The sequence below is a fragment of the Hipposideros armiger genome, unplaced genomic scaffold, assembly GCF_001890085.2.
Source record: "Hipposideros armiger isolate ML-2016 unplaced genomic scaffold, ASM189008v1 scaffold_159, whole genome shotgun sequence".
In the NCBI taxonomy this organism is placed as follows: Eukaryota; Metazoa; Chordata; class Mammalia; order Chiroptera; family Hipposideridae; genus Hipposideros; species Hipposideros armiger.
In genome coordinates, this window is record NW_017731509.1 from 1122917 (window position 1) to 1144519 (window position 21603).

The 21603-nt window shown below is 39.2% G+C and overlaps 1 protein-coding gene across 2 annotated transcripts in view; it reads right to left on the reverse strand.

Moving 5' to 3' along the window:
* Positions 1-21603, reverse strand: part of NELL1 (neural EGFL like 1) — an 835074-nt gene that overhangs the window by 594433 nt on the left and 219038 nt on the right. For both annotated transcript variants that reach the window (XM_019651350.1, XM_019651349.1), the window contains exon 12: positions 8503-8631. In XM_019651350.1, coding sequence (XP_019506895.1) covers positions 8503-8631 — 129 coding nt within the window. The remainder of the gene's footprint in view (positions 1-8502; positions 8632-21603) is intronic.

Genomic DNA, 21603 nt, shown 5'->3' on the forward strand with positions numbered 1-21603 from the left:
AGAGAGAGAGAGAGAGAGAGAGAGAGAGAGAGAGAGAGAGAGAGACTTATTATAGGTATTGACTCACACCATTAAGGAGGTGTGATGTCCCACCATCTGCCATCTATAAGCTGGAGAACCAGGTGGTGTAGCACAGGGAGTCCAACAGCCTAAGAACCAGCAGGCTGCTGGTATAAGTCCCAGAGTCTGAAGGCCCGAGAACCAGAACTCCAATGTCCCAGGGCAGAATAAGAGACATCCCAAGTCAAGAAAAGAAAGAGTTTGCCCTTCCTTTGCTGTTTTGTTCTTTTCAGACCATTAACAGATTAAATGATACCCATCTTCATTGGTGAGGATGGGTCTTTGCTCAGTCTACTGAATCAAATGTTAATGTTTTCCAGAAACACCCACATAGACACACTCAAAAACAATGTTTTACTAGTTCTCTGGGCATCCCTGTCGAGTTGACACATGAAATTAACCATCACAGACAGATACATAACCAGAGTATGTGTGTATCTCAACCCTGAATAGCTGAAGACCAAGTTCTAGTCCAAGCAATGCAAATGATGGCAACATTTATTGTTAATATAAAGATGGATAATTATTCATGTATAATGTATATAATTGTAATCATAAATAATGTTACATTACAGAGCTGTGGGGCTTTAGTCTTTACAAAATGCTTTCACATTCAATATCTTATTTAACTATTGCAACCAGCTGGTACTACTTAAACCTTGTTTAAACGTCCTACTTGGACTATGAGAAAATCAAGATACAAGAATTGGTGACTTTCCAAGGACACTGGCTGGTAAGAGATAAAGCCAGGGTTACTCAAGATTTCCTTATACTTAGTTCAATATTCTTTCACTATATCACTGCCCTGGGAGTTGTCAAAAAAAAAATGACCCAGGGAAAATGCTAGAAAACAGGAATATTTGACGATACTTGACTACCAAAGAAAACTTCTAGGCAGAGACAATCTGTTTAGACCCACTGCCTAACAGCTCTCTTTTCCATATTCACATTGCTTTAATTTTTTACTTTCTTTTGCTATGCTACTTGAAATTTAACAGTTTGGGGATTTTCTTAATGAACAAGCATCCTCTTTAAAGAACACATTTACCTCTGGGAACATTATGTGGATATCAATCACTTACAAATATATGTAAGGTTATTCCATGAATTGCTTTCCTCCTAGCGTAAAAATCAGGACCGAAGCACATGAAATTCAGGCTCTGAATTTTGTTTGGAAGAAGAGATGGGGTTACGTAGGGAGCTGAGGTTACGTAGGGAAATTGGGTTACACAGGGGATAGAACATATCCAGATGAGGCGATCCAGTAGGAGCCACAGGGCAGCTGAGAGATGATGCAAACAAGAAAGTTTAGTTAAATCCTATCTAGTTTCCAAGTAAGCAAGTTTTAATACAATCAGCTGAAGCCAAAGGACCGTTTGATAGGACACAGGACATAAAAAGCAAAAAGCCTAAAATTCATGGGGGACATGTTTTTCATTTCCTAACTGTGTCAAGACTGGAGAACCATTCACCAAAATAGATTCTTTTTCCTCCTGGGCACAGAGCTGGACAACTTTACCAGCTTCTCTTGTAGTTAGGTCTGGCCAGTGACTAAGTTCTGGCCGTGCAATATGGTCAGCCATGGCTCATGAAAACCTCCCATACATCACCTTCTATGGCAACCTTGGAAGCCATATATTGCACATGGCAGAGTCAAAGAGAAAAGGAGCCTAGGTCCCTGCATCACAGCTTTGAGCAAAGCCACCTGCTAACCAGGAACATTCACCTGGAAGTCTATATAATGGAAAACAAAAGCTTCTATTGTGTTAAACCCCAGAGAATGTGTTATTTTCTATAAGCAGCTGACCAAAACAAATTTTTTAAAAAATTTTGAGATACAATTGAGATAGAACACTATATTAGTTTCAGGTGTATGACATAACGATTCAATATGTGTATACACTGCGAACTGATAACCACAATAAGGATAGTCAACATCCATCACCATACATACTTACAAAATTTGATTTTCTTGTGATGACATTTAAGATCTATTCTCCTAGCAACTTTCAAATATGCAGTACAGTGCTAATAACTATAGTAACCATGCTGTACATTACATCTCCATCACTTATTTTAAAACTGAAAGTTTATACATTTTGACCCCCTTATCCATTTAACCCCCCACCCCCACCCCACAACCACAAATCTGTTCTTGTCTTATGAGCTTGGTTTTGTTTTGTGTTTTAGATTCCACATATAAGATTGTACAGCATTTGTCTCTCCCTGACTTATTTCACTTCACATAATGCCTTCATGGTCTATCCATGTTGTTGCAGATGGCAAGATTTCAATTTTTATGACTGAATAGTAATATTCCATTGTATGTATACACCACATCTTCTTTATCCATTCATCCATTGATGGACATTTAGGTTGCTTTCCTATCTTGGCTATTGTAAATAATGCTGCAATATAGGATTTGCATATATCTTTTCTAATTAGTGTTTTCATTTTCTTTGGATAAATACCCAGAAGTGGAATTTCTGAGTCATATGGTATTACTATTTTTAATTTTTTGAGTGACATCCATACTGTTTTCCATAGTGGCTGCACCAATTTACATTCCCACCAACAGTGCACAGGGGTTCCCTTTTCTCCAAAACCTTGCCAACACTTGTTATTTCTTGTCCTTTTGATAAAAGCCATTCTAATAGATATGAGATGATATCTCATTGTGGTTTTGGTCTGCATTTCCCTGACAATTTGCGATACTGAGCATCTTTTCACGTGCCTGTTGGCCATCTGTCTATCTTCTGTGGGAAAATTTCTATTCAGACCTCTGCTCATTTAATAGGATCATTTGGCTTGTTTGATATTGAGTATCTAAAACAATCTTTAAAAATGATCCTCTTCTTGTCAAAGTTAAGGGAGAACTACAATTTCTCTTGCTATCTGGTGAAGAAAGTCAATCTGTAGCATATAACAACAGTACAGTTTACATGAGCAGGTAGCATTTCAGCATTACATGGACTGGGTAGATGCTTTTGCAAAGTAGTACTGGAAATAAAAAAGCAGACTCAGAGAAAAGCCAGGCCCAAAAAGAAAGCTCATCTATATCTGTTGCTGGGAGAGAGATGACATGCGAGTTATAATAAACAAAGCAAAGGCTAGAGATTTCTGTCTTGGAAAGCAGGGGCTGGCAGGGAGCGGGGTTGACAGATACCTGGGTACCAGAAGTTCTCTCCCACAGCCATGCAGCCTCAGTAATTAAAAACTAAAAACAACAAAAAAAAACTGATACCACGAGGTATTCTCATCTGAAGCATTCTGAATCCCTGGGCATAAATGGGAGCAGGAGCTCACAGTTAAGGTTTTACTAATATGAATAATTAAAATAGGCTTTTGATCTTTTATTCTGTCCAAAGCCGGACTTCAGGAGACTGAAGCCCAGATTTGTGCATAAATTGGGCTAAGTGGATCATGAGGTTCACGCATTTTGTAAAAATTCAAAACAACAAGAGCTACCTGATTAATCCTTGGATGATTAAGTGTAATTAAGCATACTAGCTATTTCCCATGCATTCTCTTAATCAGGAATTCACAGGGTCTTGTTTCCATGGAAGTACACTCATGCTAGACTTTGCATCCAATAAATATCTACCCCTTAGCTATTCTGCATCTGCTTTCTGTTTGAATGCTAACCTTTCTGCCACTGTCCCAGTCTCTTAATGCTCAAAGTGTCAGACCCTTTGTCATCACCTCCAGACTTGTGAAAGAAATGAGAAATCACCTTGCTAGTCAGTTGCTGTATCTCAGACATTTCGGCAGTTTTGTTACATGAAATTATTAAATCCATACCAATACAGGTGATTTGTTCCACAACACAGCTCCTTAAATATAGCTTCACTCGTGTTTTTCCGTAGAAAGAATGACTTCATCCTTATAAATTATTATGCATGGTGCCCCACTGACAACTATATGTTCGTGTCAAGATGGATAAAACCTGGTCCTTCCATCTAAGGACAATTTTCCCCACTACTTGCCAATTCTCCCAAAAGATGCAGATGTGGGAAACCCACTTTCTCAAAGTGCTGGCCTCAATGAGTACACATTCTTCCAATTTCAAGAAAGATCCTTATATAAAACATTAATGATATAAATTGATGATAATGATGATGACGATGATGATGATAACTGCTGTGATTCATTAAATGTGTAGTGACTACCAGACAATTTGCTAAGTTCTTGACGTGCACTGTCTCATTATCATCTTAATTGGGAAATCCAGTTTCCAATATTGGAACTGGCCATAAGAAAGCACTAATTGGCCACCTGTGGTCAGCAAAAAAATCTACTGCCTGGCACCAGGGCCACAGCAGACTATTAATAATCCATACAATTTGTACTGTTTCTAGTAGCTCAAAATGCTTGCTCTATAAAAACTACTTTCAGTCCTGGGCACTAAGCAGAAGGTATTTTTCTGAAGCCACAAGATCTGGATCAATTAATTCAGGCAGGTATACCAAAAGGCTTAGGCTAATTTACATGAAGGTAATATATCATCTCTGCTCCAAACCTTCGGCGATTTACACATGATTTCTCACTCATGCCACATGTCCATCACCGGTCAGTTATCACACTGCTCCACATCATCTTCCTTCTGGAACCCCTGCTCTGGAACATTGCCGGTTTTGTATCAGAAAAAAGAATGAGGTGGAACCCTGTCATAGCTCTTAGAGCTACTCTGAAATGGTACAGTTCACACCCACTCATATTTCATTGGATCAGGAGGACAATACAACACCGGAACAGGGTCGGGGATGAGGAGGTAGGGCATAGCATGAGTCAGGGCATAAAGCACTAAAGTAGAAATCAGATGAGTATTATCTTTACTTCATTTCTCTAAGTCTTAGTGTCCACATTTGTAAAATGGAATTAACGTAGCCAATGTTACCACTTTCCTCATAAATTTATTTAAGATTCAAGGAACACACCACTATATATAAAAGGAGTTTGAAAACTTCAGAGCACTCTGTAAGTAGAAAGGTGTTATCATTTAATGCTAATTATAGCACTTTCCATGCCTGGTAGATTGCATGATATACATGACATCACAGTGTTCATTCTTCTAAATAACTTATTACTACAGAAAGAGAATGTTTATGAGACTCTATTTATGTAGATTCCACATTCAAAAAGTAAGATCATGAGTAGACCCCAACTGCTATACTTTCCTCAGACACTACCTGTACTTTAAGCTAACGTATCAGAAACTACTTAAGACCAACCCATTGAAAATGTCGTCAGGAAGGGGAAAAGCTTCAACATTCCAGATTCATAAAACACCAAAATCCAACTAAAGCAGTTTTCAAAATGGGGGACATTCCTGCTTAAGTCGGACCAGGCAAAATCAAACGGCCTCCTGTGGATTGTATCATAGCTGACAAAGGATCTTATTATCTTCTATTGATTGGCTAGGGGTTTCGATATCTTCTCTGTGGTAGTTTCTACTAGAATTTCTACAAAGCAGGAGGCCTTAATACATCCTATCTCTGCTACTACCCTAGGTAAACTTAGGAAAATTGAAAGCCTTTCACGCTTTTTTTTTCCACTGAGAGCCTGAATAGGCTTTTAAAGATAGCCTGGACAATGTGTGTAATATTTTGTTTTAATTTGCAAACCAGCCTTGTTCGTGTGGTTTATGCCATATGGGTCATTTTTACTCCATTTATTCAGAGTAAAAAATAACTTGCCTGGAGCAGTTCGTAAGTAGCTACTCTCTCAGCTAGGGTGAAGGTGAGACAATGAACTCAGCCCTCTGAGAGTCTCTGGTATCCAGGAGAGCGCTTGGTGACCTCTGGTCTATCAGACCACCCCAGAGGGCTGAGGGAATGGCCATAAACTAAATTTAACCATACAAGAATGCATTCGATATAGCTTTTTGCCCACCCAAACCACTTCTACACTCTTCCTGTTGCCACAACCCTAATCAGTTCAGGTAAAGAACAAAGATCATTTGGTCTCAGGGAAGGGAAACCCCCTGCTCCAGCTCTAGGGGTTGAACATGGTTAGCCCAAACCAATGACAGTCATCTCACTCACTTTTCTCAAATGCTTGTATCATTTCTCAAACAGGGGGTGGGAAGGATATAACCCAGGTTTAAAATATAAAAGAGCAGAGGTCTTCTGCATGGACGGAGGGGCAATTATAGGGGACTTTCTGGGAAGGACTGTCTGTAAACATAAATAGGCAGAACCTTACACAGGAAGGTTTTTAACCCCTGCCCCTTCTTTTCTTCCTTGCTTGGGACACTGGTGTGAGAAGACCATGCTTGGGGCTACAGCAGCCATAACGCAATGACAGAAACATAAGCCCCAAGTCCAATGTGCTGAAGATGTCAGAATGGAAAGAGAGAAGAACTCCCAATGTTGATATTCACTCAACTTGCTCAGTGCATCCCATCCGGCATTTGATCCCTCCTTTAATCCCCGAGTTCCACTCTTACATCATAATACTTAGGCATTTCTTCTGAGGGGCTATCCTTCTCTCCATGAATAAAGCCAGGAACATACACTGAGCTGAGAATAAGTATGTCCAAGAAAACAGTAATTCATACCTACAATTGCTCAACATAATGACTAAAATAAGGCCTCACACACAAAGGGCAGGTTTAATATCACAAATGGCTCCTCGTGGAGTTGATTTTATGTAATCAAAAAATGGCATCAATGAGGAGAGAATCAAAGGGACCCAAGGAGCATTTGCACCAGCAATTTTCTCCCAGATTCTGCAGGGTCTCGGTAGCTAAGGGGAGCCAGGAATTGTGGGTGTACTGGTCCCAAATGGACAACTAAAAGTCTGCCAGTGGTAAAATTAGGACTGAAATTATTTTGAGGCTCTTTCTATCATTCTTATCATTGCTCATAGTCTTTCCCCACATATAGTAGAAGGTAAGAAAGTAAAATTTTTTTATACAATTACTGGCTTGTAGGAGTTTTCCATGATGAAAGGAGAGAATGTTCAGATTTTTTAAATTACATTAATTTTTCTGATGAAAAAATAGAAAATAGCATGAAGATATTTTTAAAATAAATATTACTATGAAGTATTAAAATTAATAGTCCTTGTCTCCAAAACTGAAAATAAGTGATATGCTATTAAAGGGTAATGAAAGGTTCACAACCAAAGGGGCAAATTCATCCTCTCAAGTAGCATGTCTCCCCTAATCAAGTTCAAATCTATAAAGGTCAGCAAAAGAAAAGAAAAAGTGACAAGGATAGAAAACAACTCACTGCTTAGACTATGTTGCTAATGAGAACCAAAATAGTAATGAAGGGTCTTCCAGAAAAAATGAAAAACAGAGGCTATCTAACAGATACTGAGCCAGAGTAGTGATGAGATACATTTCCTTAACAACTGAAGAAGTCTTTAGTTGAAGCCGAAACATTAGGCAAAAGTCAGCCACATAAAACAGCACAATGCAAAGGAATTTACCATTATTGTCATCAATTGTCTTTACCTTGAGAACACCTGACCCACTTGAGAACCAAACTAACTGGAGGAGAATGACCAAGATTTTGCAGCATTCATTGCACGCAAGACACCTACTGGATGAACAGATCGCCAAGGTTCAATCCATTGTTGGAGAAGATGACAGCAATGACTGCATCCAGCCAGGAACAAGCTAGCCATCCTTTTGCCTACTAGAACTTCTCTAAACTGATGGGAAGGAGTCAGTGAGCGCCTGAGAATGGACGAGCTCAGCTATTACGGTGCTATGCCCAAGGACCAGCATCGGACCTAATCCCTGCTCCTCTGGTATGCTAAAGGAGCAGAGGTGTGTAGTGCTCGCCACAGCAGGGTGGAGTGCCGAGCTTAGAAGGAGAGGTTCCCATAAGACACAGGAGTTGTTCCGCTCACTAGAGTGGAAATAGGGGGTTCAACCCATTATAATGGCATCAGTCCATGTGCCAAAGTTATGATGAGTCCCTTTGTCACTATGACTTTTAGTTGAGTTTGGGAATTTGCAACCCATGAATCAGTCACTGAGAAACAACTGAAAAAATATTCTGATCTTGGCAGGTGAAGAAGACAGCAATTGGGTATAAACTAGTATCAAAGCGTCATTCAAAAGGAGGATCCACCACAAAATGTTTAATTGAACTTGAAGATGACAATCTACTCAAATAAAACAACAGAAAATGGTGTGTTTATGGTTTTGCTGGAGATTGCTACAGACAGTGGCATCAGTGTGTGGAATCTGATATGGGCCTATTGCTTTTTTTACTTTGCTGTGTTTCGTAACTATCTTGAAAGGTCTTGTTTTCACATGCTACTAAGCAGCCTGGATAAATCAGGAGAATAGAGTACACTAGGAAACTGATATAATAATTTCTTGTAAGGTCCCCTAGGACCAGAGCCAAGTGATGGCTTTCAATCTTCAGCCATAGCTACCAGGAACACAGCTCTCACAGTGACTTCATTAAATAGCTCACTTACCTTCACAGTAGGCGGAGTCTCCCTGAATGGAGATGTAACCATTCTTGCACTCACAAGTAGCTTTTGTATTCCAGTTTTTGCACTCTGAGTTTTCACCACATTTAGGTCCTTCTGCACAGAAGTTATGACCTAGTATAAGCAAGTAAAATTTTACATCAGGAAAGAAGAGAATAAAAGACTTCCAATAATAAAGTATGAAACACTTTTATTATATGTAACCATGCATGAAAACATACCTTAGCAAAACGAAAGAGTGAGCTGGCAAAGGAGTGGGAGAGTGGGAATAGGAGACTTTGGATGGTCCTGTGATTCAGCCTTTTTCCCCCTGATACATAAACTTGCTCAAGTTGTCCCTTCCTGAAAGCTTTTATCCATATTGATCCTGAATCCTCTTCCTACCACCTTCTTACACAACTAGTCCTTTTATCATTGCTTTATTGCAAAATTTATGACACAGAGAAAATAAGTAAAATGAATGCATATGAATATATAAAATAAAATGACTACAACCAGAATATTATCAGCACCCTTTGATTATACCACCCCAGTGAATCGCCCTCCCAGCATCAGAGCTAGCTATCCTGAATTTTGTGTTAATTGCTCCCTTGCATATTTTTATTGTTTCACCATATATTGCACTTATTTCTAAATATCATTTAGTTTTCTCCATTTTGAACTTCATGTGAAAAAAATACTTCTATGATGTATTTTTCTACTCATCCCTGTTAATGCCTATAGCCATAGTTCATTTGTCAATGCTGCATAATATTTCATAGTATGAATATTCCACAATTTATCCATTATACTACAGACTGTCATTTGATTTATTTGCCTTGAGGCATGAGGACTGAGCCACAAAAGTAGAATAAATTCAGGCACTAAGCTTCCAGGAATGCAAACTTTTCTCCTCTGTGCCCTAGAGTTAGGATTAACACACAAGTCTCCTTCACCAAACTGCATTTTTCCTAATCATCCGCTGAGGATTTACCCTTCAAGGTTCTTGATTAATGCATCTCACAACAGCCCCAGGCTTTGTCTTCTATCTACTTACATAGTATCCATTAGAACCTAGGTTCTACCACCAGGGACTACAAATTGCCCTCGGGGCAAATGCCAACTCCAGTGTGTTTATTTATCTCAATAGAATCACACTTTTTCAATATATTTTGGTCTCTGATTTTTTTCCCCCCTTACTCTAGTACAAGCTCCTCCAAATTTTCAAAAAAAAATTTATATAGTATGCATCATTTTTAGGTGAATAGTTTATACCTACCACAAAAGTTGTGAAGTTTAAATATGATAAAGTATGTAAAGGTGCTTTATCATCTTTAAATCAGTATATTTTAGTGAATAATAATTACACTGCTATATCACATAGGTGGTCTCACACAAAACAATGGATCTTGGAGTCAGGGGGTCTAATTTCTAATGCAGGGTCTGCAGCTAACATGCAATAAATCAGTTTGCCTATCTAGGTATATAAAGAGGATGCCAACAAAATGTATACACATTTTAAGAAAGGAAAAAAACTGTACTAAAATTATGCTGATGGTAACCACTTTGAGCATCTCTTGTAATTGTAGAAGTCAAACGTGACTAGTATTCAGCTTTCGGTATTGTATATATTGAGTATTGCAATTTTAATACAGTTTTTTCCTTAAAATGTGTATATATGTTTTTGGCAGCATCTGTATACTGGAAATGGATGACATTTGTGATTTTCAAACTGTTCCTCAAAGTCTTAGGCACAGATGAGTTGTCAGATAGGATTCAAGTCCCCACCACTGAGTCAAACAGAATACCTCCACTTTTATATTTTTGACACATTTATCACGTAAAAAAATTTCTGGCTTTAAAAACACAAAAATCACTCAATTATATAAACTCTAAGCTTAATTCCTTTTGGTGATGACATTAGAGAGCTTTTTTTCTTTGAAATAGAATTTTAAACCAACAATATTTAGGCTGCATTTATTCTAAAAGATGATAATAACCATTATTAAATAATAAAAAGAAAACTCAGGCACCTATGCCTGGCATTATATTAGATGTTTTAAATGGGGATCATAATAGTATATATCTTATTAATGTGTGTGGAAAGAGTTAAACGGGCTAATTCAGATAAAGCACTTAGAACAATTCTTGATACATACTAAGAGGTCAATAAATGTTAGTCACCATGATGAGAATAATGATTATGATAATGATAATGTCAACAATGATGACTAAAGTTCAAAATAACTTGATAGCACTATTATCCTCAATTTCAAGATAAGAAAAGAGAAACTCAAACTCATTATCATCTAGCTAAACGTGGAGATGCCGGGGGTTCTAAATTAATGTCTGGCAAATTCCAAGTCCCAAGTACCTGTCACTACATATATCCTCCTCTCAGATGGAAAAACCTAGAGATAAAAAGTGAAAGATGTAACTGCTCTTCGGAACATTAGGGAGAGAGTCCAAAGCTTAGGTGAGCATATTATCACATCCAGCCACGCTACCTATTAGCTGGTAATTGCTCCAACCAAAATCAGCAAGAACTTGTTGGAAATCTAAAAACTCTATCAGTCAAGAACACTTCCACAAGTGCTTGGAAAGTTTATAATAACCATTACAACTAAAACAACTTGATGGTTTTGCCACCAAAGGGATAATTTTTACAGATCATAGCTTTTTTTGCTAAAGGAAGTGAATGGACTTCCCTCATGTCAGAATTGGTCAAAAATTAAGTTGTCATGTTTTCTTTCATTCTGAAGCTTGACTCAGTGTTATATGTGCATCCATTATTACATGTATTCTTTGTCTGTATCTTTTCTCTTTCCAGGAAATTGTAACTGCCATTTACTCCCACGATCATTTGATGGACTTTGGAACAAAGCCCCTCCAACACTGTTGATTTCCTAATGCGTCTCTCTATCAAGCATGTGCCATGTCACTTAGCAGTGCAGAGAATTGGGTGAATTGTACTTCAAGGACAGTGAAGGGGCCATGGGACAAACCAACCTTAATGTCAAATCCACTTTGGTTTGGCCTCACTAATATGCCAGAACACCTGTGTTTTTTTAATTAATCTAGGCCTTCATTCAAGCAATATTTTTTCAGTGCCTGCTTGCCTTTCTGCACAAGTGAACAATGATTCACTCAGTATTCGTGGGGCACCTACTCTATGGACTGAAACACCATGCAAGCTTCTGGGGGCAAAGCAAAAATGCTTGAGAAATATTCTCTGCCCACAAGGAAATTACAAACTCTAAGGGGAAATAAGCCAAATACAGGGGTAGTGCAAATACAAGGCAATCTATGTTAAGTGAGATGTGAGCAGTACACATGATCACTGTGTTTCAGAGAAGAGGAAAACATTTCTAGATGATGCAAAACTTGACCTTTGATTCAACTTAGGTAGAAACTTGGAAGGGCCAAGGCACGGATCCTAATGGGAAGAATGGGACTCCAACTCTTAAGGAAGAAGGGTAAGTTTGAAGAGCCTCAAATAATCTGACACAGCTGTAACAACAATAATTAATAATTAGTAAGCACATACTATATGCTAGGCACTTGACTATGTGTTTTACATGACTATCCCATTTAATTCTATTAACAACCCTATGAAACTGGAATTATCATCCCTATTTTACAGATGTGCAACTGAAGCTTAGAGAAGTTAGCGACAGGTGGAAGGTACAGAGAGCCAGGACCCAGGTCTGACTGAAGCCAGAGTTCTCGATCACCATGTTATTCCACTGTCCTCTCAAAAGCAATAAATTCCTAAGTGTTTTACAATTCAAAGGATAAAAGAAGATCTCCTTTTTGCACGTGTAGATTGAAACAGAATACAATTTAGGTTTCTTCTCATTCTCAAAGTAGGTATTATTTCTGCGAGGTAATTCCAAATATTCTTAATAAAAATCCTAATTTTAATCTCCCCAACTTCTTTAAGTCACGGTCTATAAGATTCATTTCTCTCAACCAATAGCTTCCCACAAAAGGATAGCTGGATGGATGGATGTCTTATAAACAGATAGACAAAATGGACAGGCAGAAAGAAATATGGGTGCATAAATTCATGAGTAAATGAATAGATGAATGACTCTACAGAGTCAATTAATGTCCCCTCTTAACCAACTGGATGGCAAATGTGACACATTTGTTAGTCGCCATTTTTCTTTCCTTAAGCATTTTTATTGAGGTACAATTTACATACCATAAAATTCACCTATCATAAAGATACAGTTTAATGATTTTTAGTAAATTTACACAGTTGTGCAGTCATCGCCACAATTGTTTTTAGAATATTTTCATCACCCCAGCTGGTCATCTTCATTCTTAAAACTCCATCTCAGCATCTGAGTTGGTGGCCAAGTCATAAATCCTCCATTAATTCTCCACATTTCAGAATCCTTCTAAAGGCTTTGTCTTTTTTATCTGATGTGTCTGAGTAGCATGACACGTAACGTACAGATCCTTCCCTTCCTGGATATTTCTCTTCGGTTGCTACCTATAGTCCCTTTCTCAAGTCCTCTAGCTAGCTCTTGGTAGATTTTTCTTCAGCTAGTTATCAACAGTCTGATGTATGAGACTCCCCAAAGTCACCCTCTTTCTTTTTTTTAATTAAATTTATTGGGGTGACAATGGTTAGTAAAATTACATTGGTTTCAAGTGTACATTTCTATAATACATCATCTATATATATCACATTGTGTGCTCACCGCCCAGAGTCAGTTCTCTTTCCATCACCATATATTTGACCCCCTTTACCCTGTTCCCCCTCTTTTTTTTTTTCCAGAATTACAAGCTGTGACCAGATGGTAGAATACACACACAAGTAAACAAACTGCCCAATATTCAAGTTCTTTTATTTGACTAATTTTAATATATGACTCCATGGTCTCCAGAATTATTCTCCTATAATTAGAAGTACACACTGAAATCTGTTAACTAGCACTGGCCTAAATACAGAGAACACCTTAATTATAAAAGCTGCTATTTATTGATGTCTTGCAACATGTTAGGCATAGTGCTAAGCATGTTACATACCTTACCTCACAAAACCCTCACAACCATACAGATTACTATTATCCTCACTTTACGGATTAGGAAAATGTGGCTGAGACTTAAAGGTAACACAGCCAGGAAGTGGCAGGATCATGGTTTGACTCTTCATCTTGTGAAGACCACTGTGATTTAAATGCTTGAGAGCATAAACAATGACTAATGATTATTCTCTGATGTCGTCTAGGGACCTCAATCCTTCTATGTCCTGTAAAATTTTTAAAACAGGTCCATTTAGGACCCACCTACAGGTTCTGCCAATCTGTTCTTAGCAGAAATTGAGTCTAGGAAAATGCTCATGTTCCAACATTTCTGGCCTCCAGTTGAGAACATCCATCCATCTCTAGGAGGAATAATAAAGGCTCTCAATTCCTTATAGGACTACAGGAAATAACACTGACTGTCAAGCATGTCCCACTTTACATAGTTTATATCACTATAGCCAATAGGCCATTTGACGTTCCATTCAGATGTCCTCACAGGCATCTCACAGCTCACCCCGCCAAAACTGAACTCTTGATTATCACTTCCCAAATCCACACTCCCTGGGCTCTCAATATCCATCTATGACACCTTTATCCACACAAACCAGAAAACTAGGAATCATCTTTACCCTCACTCCTCAAACATGGGCCCTTCTCACATTGTGTTAATTTTTTTTCATAACTATATCTATCTTGTTCTCCTCTTCTCCATGGCAGTAACAACAATAACCTATCCTACTCCAAACTATTATCTCTCAAATGAAAATTGCCTCATTTGCCTCCCTGTTCCCCCTCTGGCCTGTCTCTAATTTTCCACACAAAGAGATCCTTTTAAAACATAGACTGGATCATGTCACTGCCCCTTAAAAATCTTTCAAGGGCTTCCTTCCTGTTTTACTTAAGAAAAATACAAAATCCTTAACTTTAACTTGAGACACCAAACGAGGCTCCCGCTCTCTCTCCATCATTTCCCTCCAAACATTATCAGACTTTCTTTAAATTTCTCTAAATAATCCAGTCTCTTTCTGATTCAGGGTCTTTGCAAGCTTGCTCCACCAACTCAGAATATTATTACACATCCCTGCAAGAATAATTTCTACTCAACCTCCAAGTCCCAGCTTAAATATAATCTATTTAGAGAAGGCTTCCTTGTCTCCCAAGTCTAAAGAATGGCCCATCATTCTTTCCCATACCACCTTACTCTTCTTGTTTCCAGAAGTTATTACAATTACTAATTATTTTTGTGTTTCTGTGTTTATTTGTTCAATGTCTATCTCCCCGTCAGTTGCCCTCCTTTACAAGAGAAAGGATCATGTGAGTTTGTTCACCTTGTGTCCTAACACATTATAGGCACTCAATAAATATTTGTTGAGTTAAGTACTAAAATCCTCAGTCCTCCAAACTAAAAATTAAAAGAGTATTTTAAAGATGAATAAATCAGGGGTCACAGATATTAACTACTTCCCCTGTGGTTACACAGCTAATAGGTGGTGGGTGAAAGAGAAATATAAACTCAAATAGGATTCCAATACCCAGTTTCTCTCTACCACCCTACACAACTATCCAGCCGTGATTTTAATCATCAAGGAACATTGAGAGAATGCTGTCCCTAGCCTAAAGAAATGAGTATTCCATCAAGCACTATCATTTTCTAATCTGTGACATGCCTTGAATAGTTCCAAAGAAACAAACCTTGTTTCTCTCTCCAGGATACATTTCATTATTACCCGCTGCTTGAGGAGTCAAAGTCAGAAAAAAAAAAACCAATAAAATAAAATAAGTCATCACACAACAGAACACCATCCATGGATGATATATCAATATGAGTGAGACCCATTTGGAACTCATACCAGAGTGCTGAAGTGAGTAGGTGCTCAGAGGAAGACACATAATCTGCTGAAATGAGGTTCCAGGTTTTACTTGAACCGCCCCCTTAATTTCAGTTCCTAGCAGGGTTACCATTCATTTGACAAATATTTATTTGAGCACCTACTATGTGCCCAAGCACTGTGCTAGGCAATAGGGATATAAAAAAAAATGCAGTGAACAGAATAAAAATGTCCTCAATCATCTTACATTCTAGCAGGGATGACTGATGCTGAGTATTGGGTTACAAGGAGATACTGGGATAGAGAGGGGCAGTGTGCTCCAGGAATATATCACAGAGAAGGGTTCTAACACAAGGTATTAAAGAAATCTGAAGGATAAATGAGGTTGGCAGGACAAAGGATAGGAGTTCCAAACATATGGAACAGAATGTGTCCATAACAAGTTCAAGGATGTTAATGAAGAAATACAAACAATGGAGTCACACTTTTCCTCCTCTAGTTGGGACTCCCGCTAGTGGCCTAGTATCTAGAGCTCTGTTGCCAGTGTTACCAATAACACCTTTAAAACCATCTGCTGTCTTTAGATCCATTGGCCTGATATGCACATAATAAACCCCACCTATTATAGAAAGCCCCTCAACACTGCCACCCACCAAATCCCACTCTGTACTCTTCGTTATTAGAGCAAAACCATCCACCCATTCTGCTTCCTCTCTGGCTTCTACAGCCAATGATGGACAAACATTTTTATGATTTACTACTGTTACTTCTTCCAGAGCAAAGAACGAACAGGCTACTACCTCTGGGCAGAACTTGGTTTCTCCACAAAGAGCATTGTTTGTCCTCAATCTCCTGCCCCTCATGTATCTCCTGGTAGGTCAGGCAGGTTACCTTTGAAATGATGCACCTGGACCATGTGAAAGTGTACTCCAGAATCCTCTACCCTAACTCAAACCCTAGAACGCCAGTGCCTCTCACATCACTGGTACTTGCTCAACCTTGAAAGTCCAATAAGGAGCAAAGGTATAGTGAGTCCAGTCCAGTCCACGTGCCTCTCTGGTATGGAGACAGCTCCACCCCTGGACTGGCTAGGAGGGATATGGCCCAAAGATCCTTTCTGAGAACTAACTGTATACCCTTATGGACTCCACAGCCAACAAACACACCATGGAAGCCTTGGCCTTTGAGGGGGAGAACTTTCCTTTAGTTCCTGTGGACAGAGGGCTGGATCAAGATGGTCCTGTTAGAGACTGAGCTGTGAACTCACAGACTCTGTCTTACAAAGCAATTGGTTTTTTTCCTACAATATTCAGCACTAGGAGACTTCCTGTCCAAGCAGACTAGCCTTCATTCAGGTCTTCTTTCTGGGCCAATGTGCCTCTGTCTAGAGGCTCCCTGGGCCCGAATTCCTTGTGGCACTTGAAGAAGCACAGCCTTTATGGACTCCCTGAAATTGTACACTCCTTCAAGTGCTCTCCGTTACCATCTTCAACCGTTAAAGGTACAACCCCGTCATTCTAGTGCCCACTACAGCCCAGGACTGCAGGGATTCTGATGACATTCCATCTATCAATACGCACAGGACTTAACCCACCTTCAAACTGTCAGTTCCTCTATACAGCACGAGCTTCCATGCTCATTAAGCCTCTGTTCTGGACTCTTTTCATCTCACATACCCTGAAATCCTCTCTCTAAAACCATTTCAATTACAAATTCACCTAAAATGATGAGGGAGACTTGAAAAAAAAAATCATATGACTCCATGACTCTTGGGGAGGATTTAATTGAAGGGCATAAAATCTTAAACAGTACAAAAAAATCTCAACTAATTTCCATACAGGCCAGATGACAAGGCAAGTGAGCATGAATTAAATTTACAGATAAACTCATTGGGAACAGATGTCAGAAAGAACTTTTTTCCCAACGCCGAAAGTCTTAAACATGCAGCAAAACCCTCCCAAGTCATTGGCGACATTGAAGATATAATTAGAGTCCATTAGGTGGAAAATAAAACCCTGAGGAGTGTTTCAAGAATTCTGGGATGGGCCAAACGCTTGGTGTGTTTTCCTGGAGCGAGCCTGAGGATGCACGGTCAAGATGGCTGGCTTTTTCATTCCCCTTTAACTGAGAGCACCAGCAATTCATGAGTGATCGTTTTCTGCTGGGGTTCCATTCACACTTTTATTACTTCTTCCCAGGCAGTAGCATAGATGTCACACTGGTGCCCACTCCCCCCTTCTCCACCTCATGACCTCACACTTAACTAGACAGGCTCCTGCTATATATAGCCATCACCTCAAGGTAATGATGAGGGTAAACAAATTTCATGCAGCTGGCACAAACTGTCCTGAGGTTGTCAGAGGAAACTGCAGCAGTGAGTAGGGCTGTGCTGGGGGGTGCTGCTGGTGAATAAGGCCATGGACCCCAGCAATTGCTAAGTGGCCTAGCCATGCCAATGTCCATCGCCTTAATTCTTCTGGTATGTCTTCCCCTCTAACTGTCCTGCAGTTCTTTCCCTAGGGGCATCCTGGCTGTACCCAATAACCCTGTGGATTTAACCAACCGTTCAGCTGATTACCTTCATTTTTCTCTAAAGGACAGGAGAACTGGTTACAGCATTTGGCATAACCCAAGGTATTTGAGCCCCTAGTTGGGATATCAGTTCTGTTGAAACAATGAACACCATAAGTCAGTCAGAACCTACTATTCTTAACTCTAAGGTCTTAGGTTTAATTCTCCAAAATAGAAAAATTCAATGTAAAGCTATAGTCTTCACCTCTTTAATTGGGGGTGGTGAAGTATGTAATCCTATTTTTAAAAGTGGGCGTGGCTCAATAAAAACCAAAAATATCAGCTTCAAAATCAAGCCAACAAGGAAATAACTTATAACTCAGCAAAATGGGTTTTAACATTATTTCACACATGCGATAATATAGAGCATATCAGCTAGTACTGCAAATAATTTCAAAGTCATGGACATAAAAATAATAGAAATATACGTTAGGAACATATCTTCATCTACCTAGTCTCCTACATTTAAAGAATCAATTCATAAAATGTGATCATTAAAACAAATGTTAAAAAAAAAAAGTTGGAGAGATTTCTGGATATTATATAATCAGCCAGTTGGGGTCAGGAAGCAAAAAGCACTCTGCTTTCTCAGATTCCTAACCTAAGCCTCCTCGTGTAGGGTGGCTCCTCAGAGTCCGAATGAAAATAAACCTTGGATGGGCGGAGGGGGGTTGTCACTTAGTGAGGGATGAAAAGGATAACTAGTGCATTGTTTTGTACACCTGAAATTAATAATAAGAAATTTTTAAAAAAGAAAGAAAGAAAATAAATAAACCTTGGAAAACTTCAATTCCCTGAGCAGGCATGAGAAAGGTTTTGACTTAGCCTTCCGAGGAGTAACTCTCTTGGAGTGATTTCCCTCAGACTAATGACATTCACAGTAAGAAAGAGTGAAATGACAAATATGCTAACTGAAGGGCCTTTGGTGCAGGTATTGAAAGAGGATACAGCCACTTCATTTTCTGTAACCAATAATATCAGGGTGGAGGAAACCACAAGGTGGAAATCACACCACTGTTCTCATCCCTCAAGCATGCATTTCAGGTCATCCGAGTCCCACCTCTCTGCTCACTCGCTGCCTGCCAGTCAGGACACAATCTCAATCCACAAAGCAAATGATACAGCCTTTCCATATGCAGGATAAAAATTACTTTACATAGAAATTGAGTGTTTCTCACCTTTTCATTACTTTCTGTTTTAGAGAGGGGAAAGTAGGAAGGGGGGGAAGAACTGAATAATTTGCCTTAGAGGAGGCGCATAGGGCTTTCCAATTCTTCTCAGAATAGTAATCGTCCACCCCCCTCCTTCTCTTGCAAGCCTCCACTCAGAAAACACGAACAGGAAGGAAAAGGTGAAAGACAAATAGAAGTCAAAGGGGAAAAATATTCCCCACAACATTGTGAGAGACTATAATGTTACTTCTAAAGATACTCTTGGGAAATAAATTGGAATTAAGAGATATGGAGTAAAAATCATGGAAAGCGTAGTCTGAGACAATAGACCTTTGAGCTCATCCCGGCTGATTTTTTGTTAATCGTCATACACATTTTATGTTTCCATGACAAAAAGAATACCTTGCTGCCCAGACATATATGCCTTTCACTTTCTGATTGTCGGGTGTTCAGAGCAAGCCCTAGCATGTGAATAAATGGGCTGGATGCTCTGTGCTATGAGCCAACAGAGGAGGAGGAGGGAATGAAAGGAAGTGGTGCTGAAAAGGGCTTTAGTCAAAAAGAATGCTTTCATCATTCCAGTGTCTGGATTCTGGGATAGGAGTAGAATAGGAGAAACCCTAGAGAACCCATTTACCTAAACAACTTAACTCAACCCACTCCCCACAGAAAGTCCCTCCCACCATGTCTGTTCTGAAGACACGCTGTTTCCTGTCAAAATGTAAGTTGTTAAAGAGCATAAATGGCCCTCTCTCATGTATACCCTTCCATAAACATCATCAGTGGCCAAATGAAAGAGCTGGTAGCTTCCTGGCTGAGAAGGAAGGAGGAAGGAGGAAGGAGAAAATCCTCAATGTCACACATTGGCCCTGGCGATGGTCTAATCTCTGAAGCCTTATTCCTGCCTCCCACGTTTCCCTCAAAGCTGAGTCAGGTTTAGTAAAAGCCAGGCTGCTTGCAACAGGAGCCTTGAATGAGTCTACTGTTTAATGAGATGTCACACCTCTCAGCATCTTCACTGGTAAATAAGTACAAGCATTCATAGAAATGCTTGCAGAAGCAGTCACACCTGGTCTGTTGTAAACTGGGTCAGAGCAATGAAATTCTTCTTGAATTTCCGTGGAATAATCAATGATTCTGCTCTAATGAAACCATAAATCAGAAAGGGTTTACATAAACTGAATCCCACTTGGCAACTCAACAAATAGCAAGTGATGGATTTTGCATTAAATTATAAGACCTAACTAACAGCCCTATCAGTTACCAATAAATGCATCCCTCTGAAAATTCCAGTCAATCGTTAGGTCTTTCTCAAGCATCCCAGCTGCAAATATGCTAGTAGCTATGAAAGCAGACAAATCAGGGAAGATACTCAGATGGCATGGTTAGCATGTCCCTGATTCTAAGAACCATTCGTGAGGCTATCAACGTACTAAGTTTTCCTAGGAATTTCACTGAAATATTGCTCTCTCATGACCAACCAGAGAGAGAAATCTCAGCCTAAGCTAAAAGCACTATGATAAAATATACACCATTTTTATACAATCAAAGGTGCTAGAAGAGGGGCCAGCATGGTACAGGCCGCCACCTGTTTTTGTACATAAAATTGTATTGCAACAGAGCCACACTCACTCACTTACCTATTGCATACGCTGCTTTGGCAATACAACAGCAGAGATAAGTAGTCACAACAGAAACCCTCTGGCCCCACAAAGCCTAGAATATTTACTTTGTGGCCTTTCACCAAAAATATATTTAAACCCTTGTGCTGGAGAAAAGATTTTTTTTTAGGTAAAATATGAGGTTACCTGAGCTAAACTGCTGTGCTGCTTGACCCTTCCTTAACTCCATAAGGTTCGCAGGTAAGCTAAAGGCAGCTGGCTCACCGGGTGTTTCATAATGTGGAGAAGGGTTTGTTGTGGGTGTGCTTTCAAAATAATAGCTGTAAATTTACCTTGATTCAGTTTTTAAGATTTCCAATACATTTTCAGTTCCCTTAATCCATCTAATTCTGCCTGGGTGAGAAGTTTCAGAGAGGGAGTGATATTAGAGCTGGGGTTTGAAGATACAGGAACAAACATGGGGAAGAAGAGAATTTCAGGAAGAGGAAGCAAACTAATTTCTGCCCCAGAATTAATAAGCAATTCGGTGTTACTTACTCGAAGCTTTTTTTCCTCTCGGGGAAGTAAAAATGTTATATATAAACTTATGAGTGAGGATTCACTATAAGCCATCCTCTGTCATACACAGGAATTGGCCTGTGGAAAGGGCTGAAAAAAATGCTTCCGATCTCATTCATGAGAAATATGTAATAATAACGACAATGGTCATTAATGCAGGAACTACCGTCATTTTTATAGGAGCTACTGTGTATTGAACACTTATCACGTGCTAGGCACAATGCTAGGCACTTATGCATTATCTCATTTAATCCTCACAGCAGTCCTATAAAGTAGATGCTATGATTATCCTCATTTTACAGCTAAGGAGACTAGG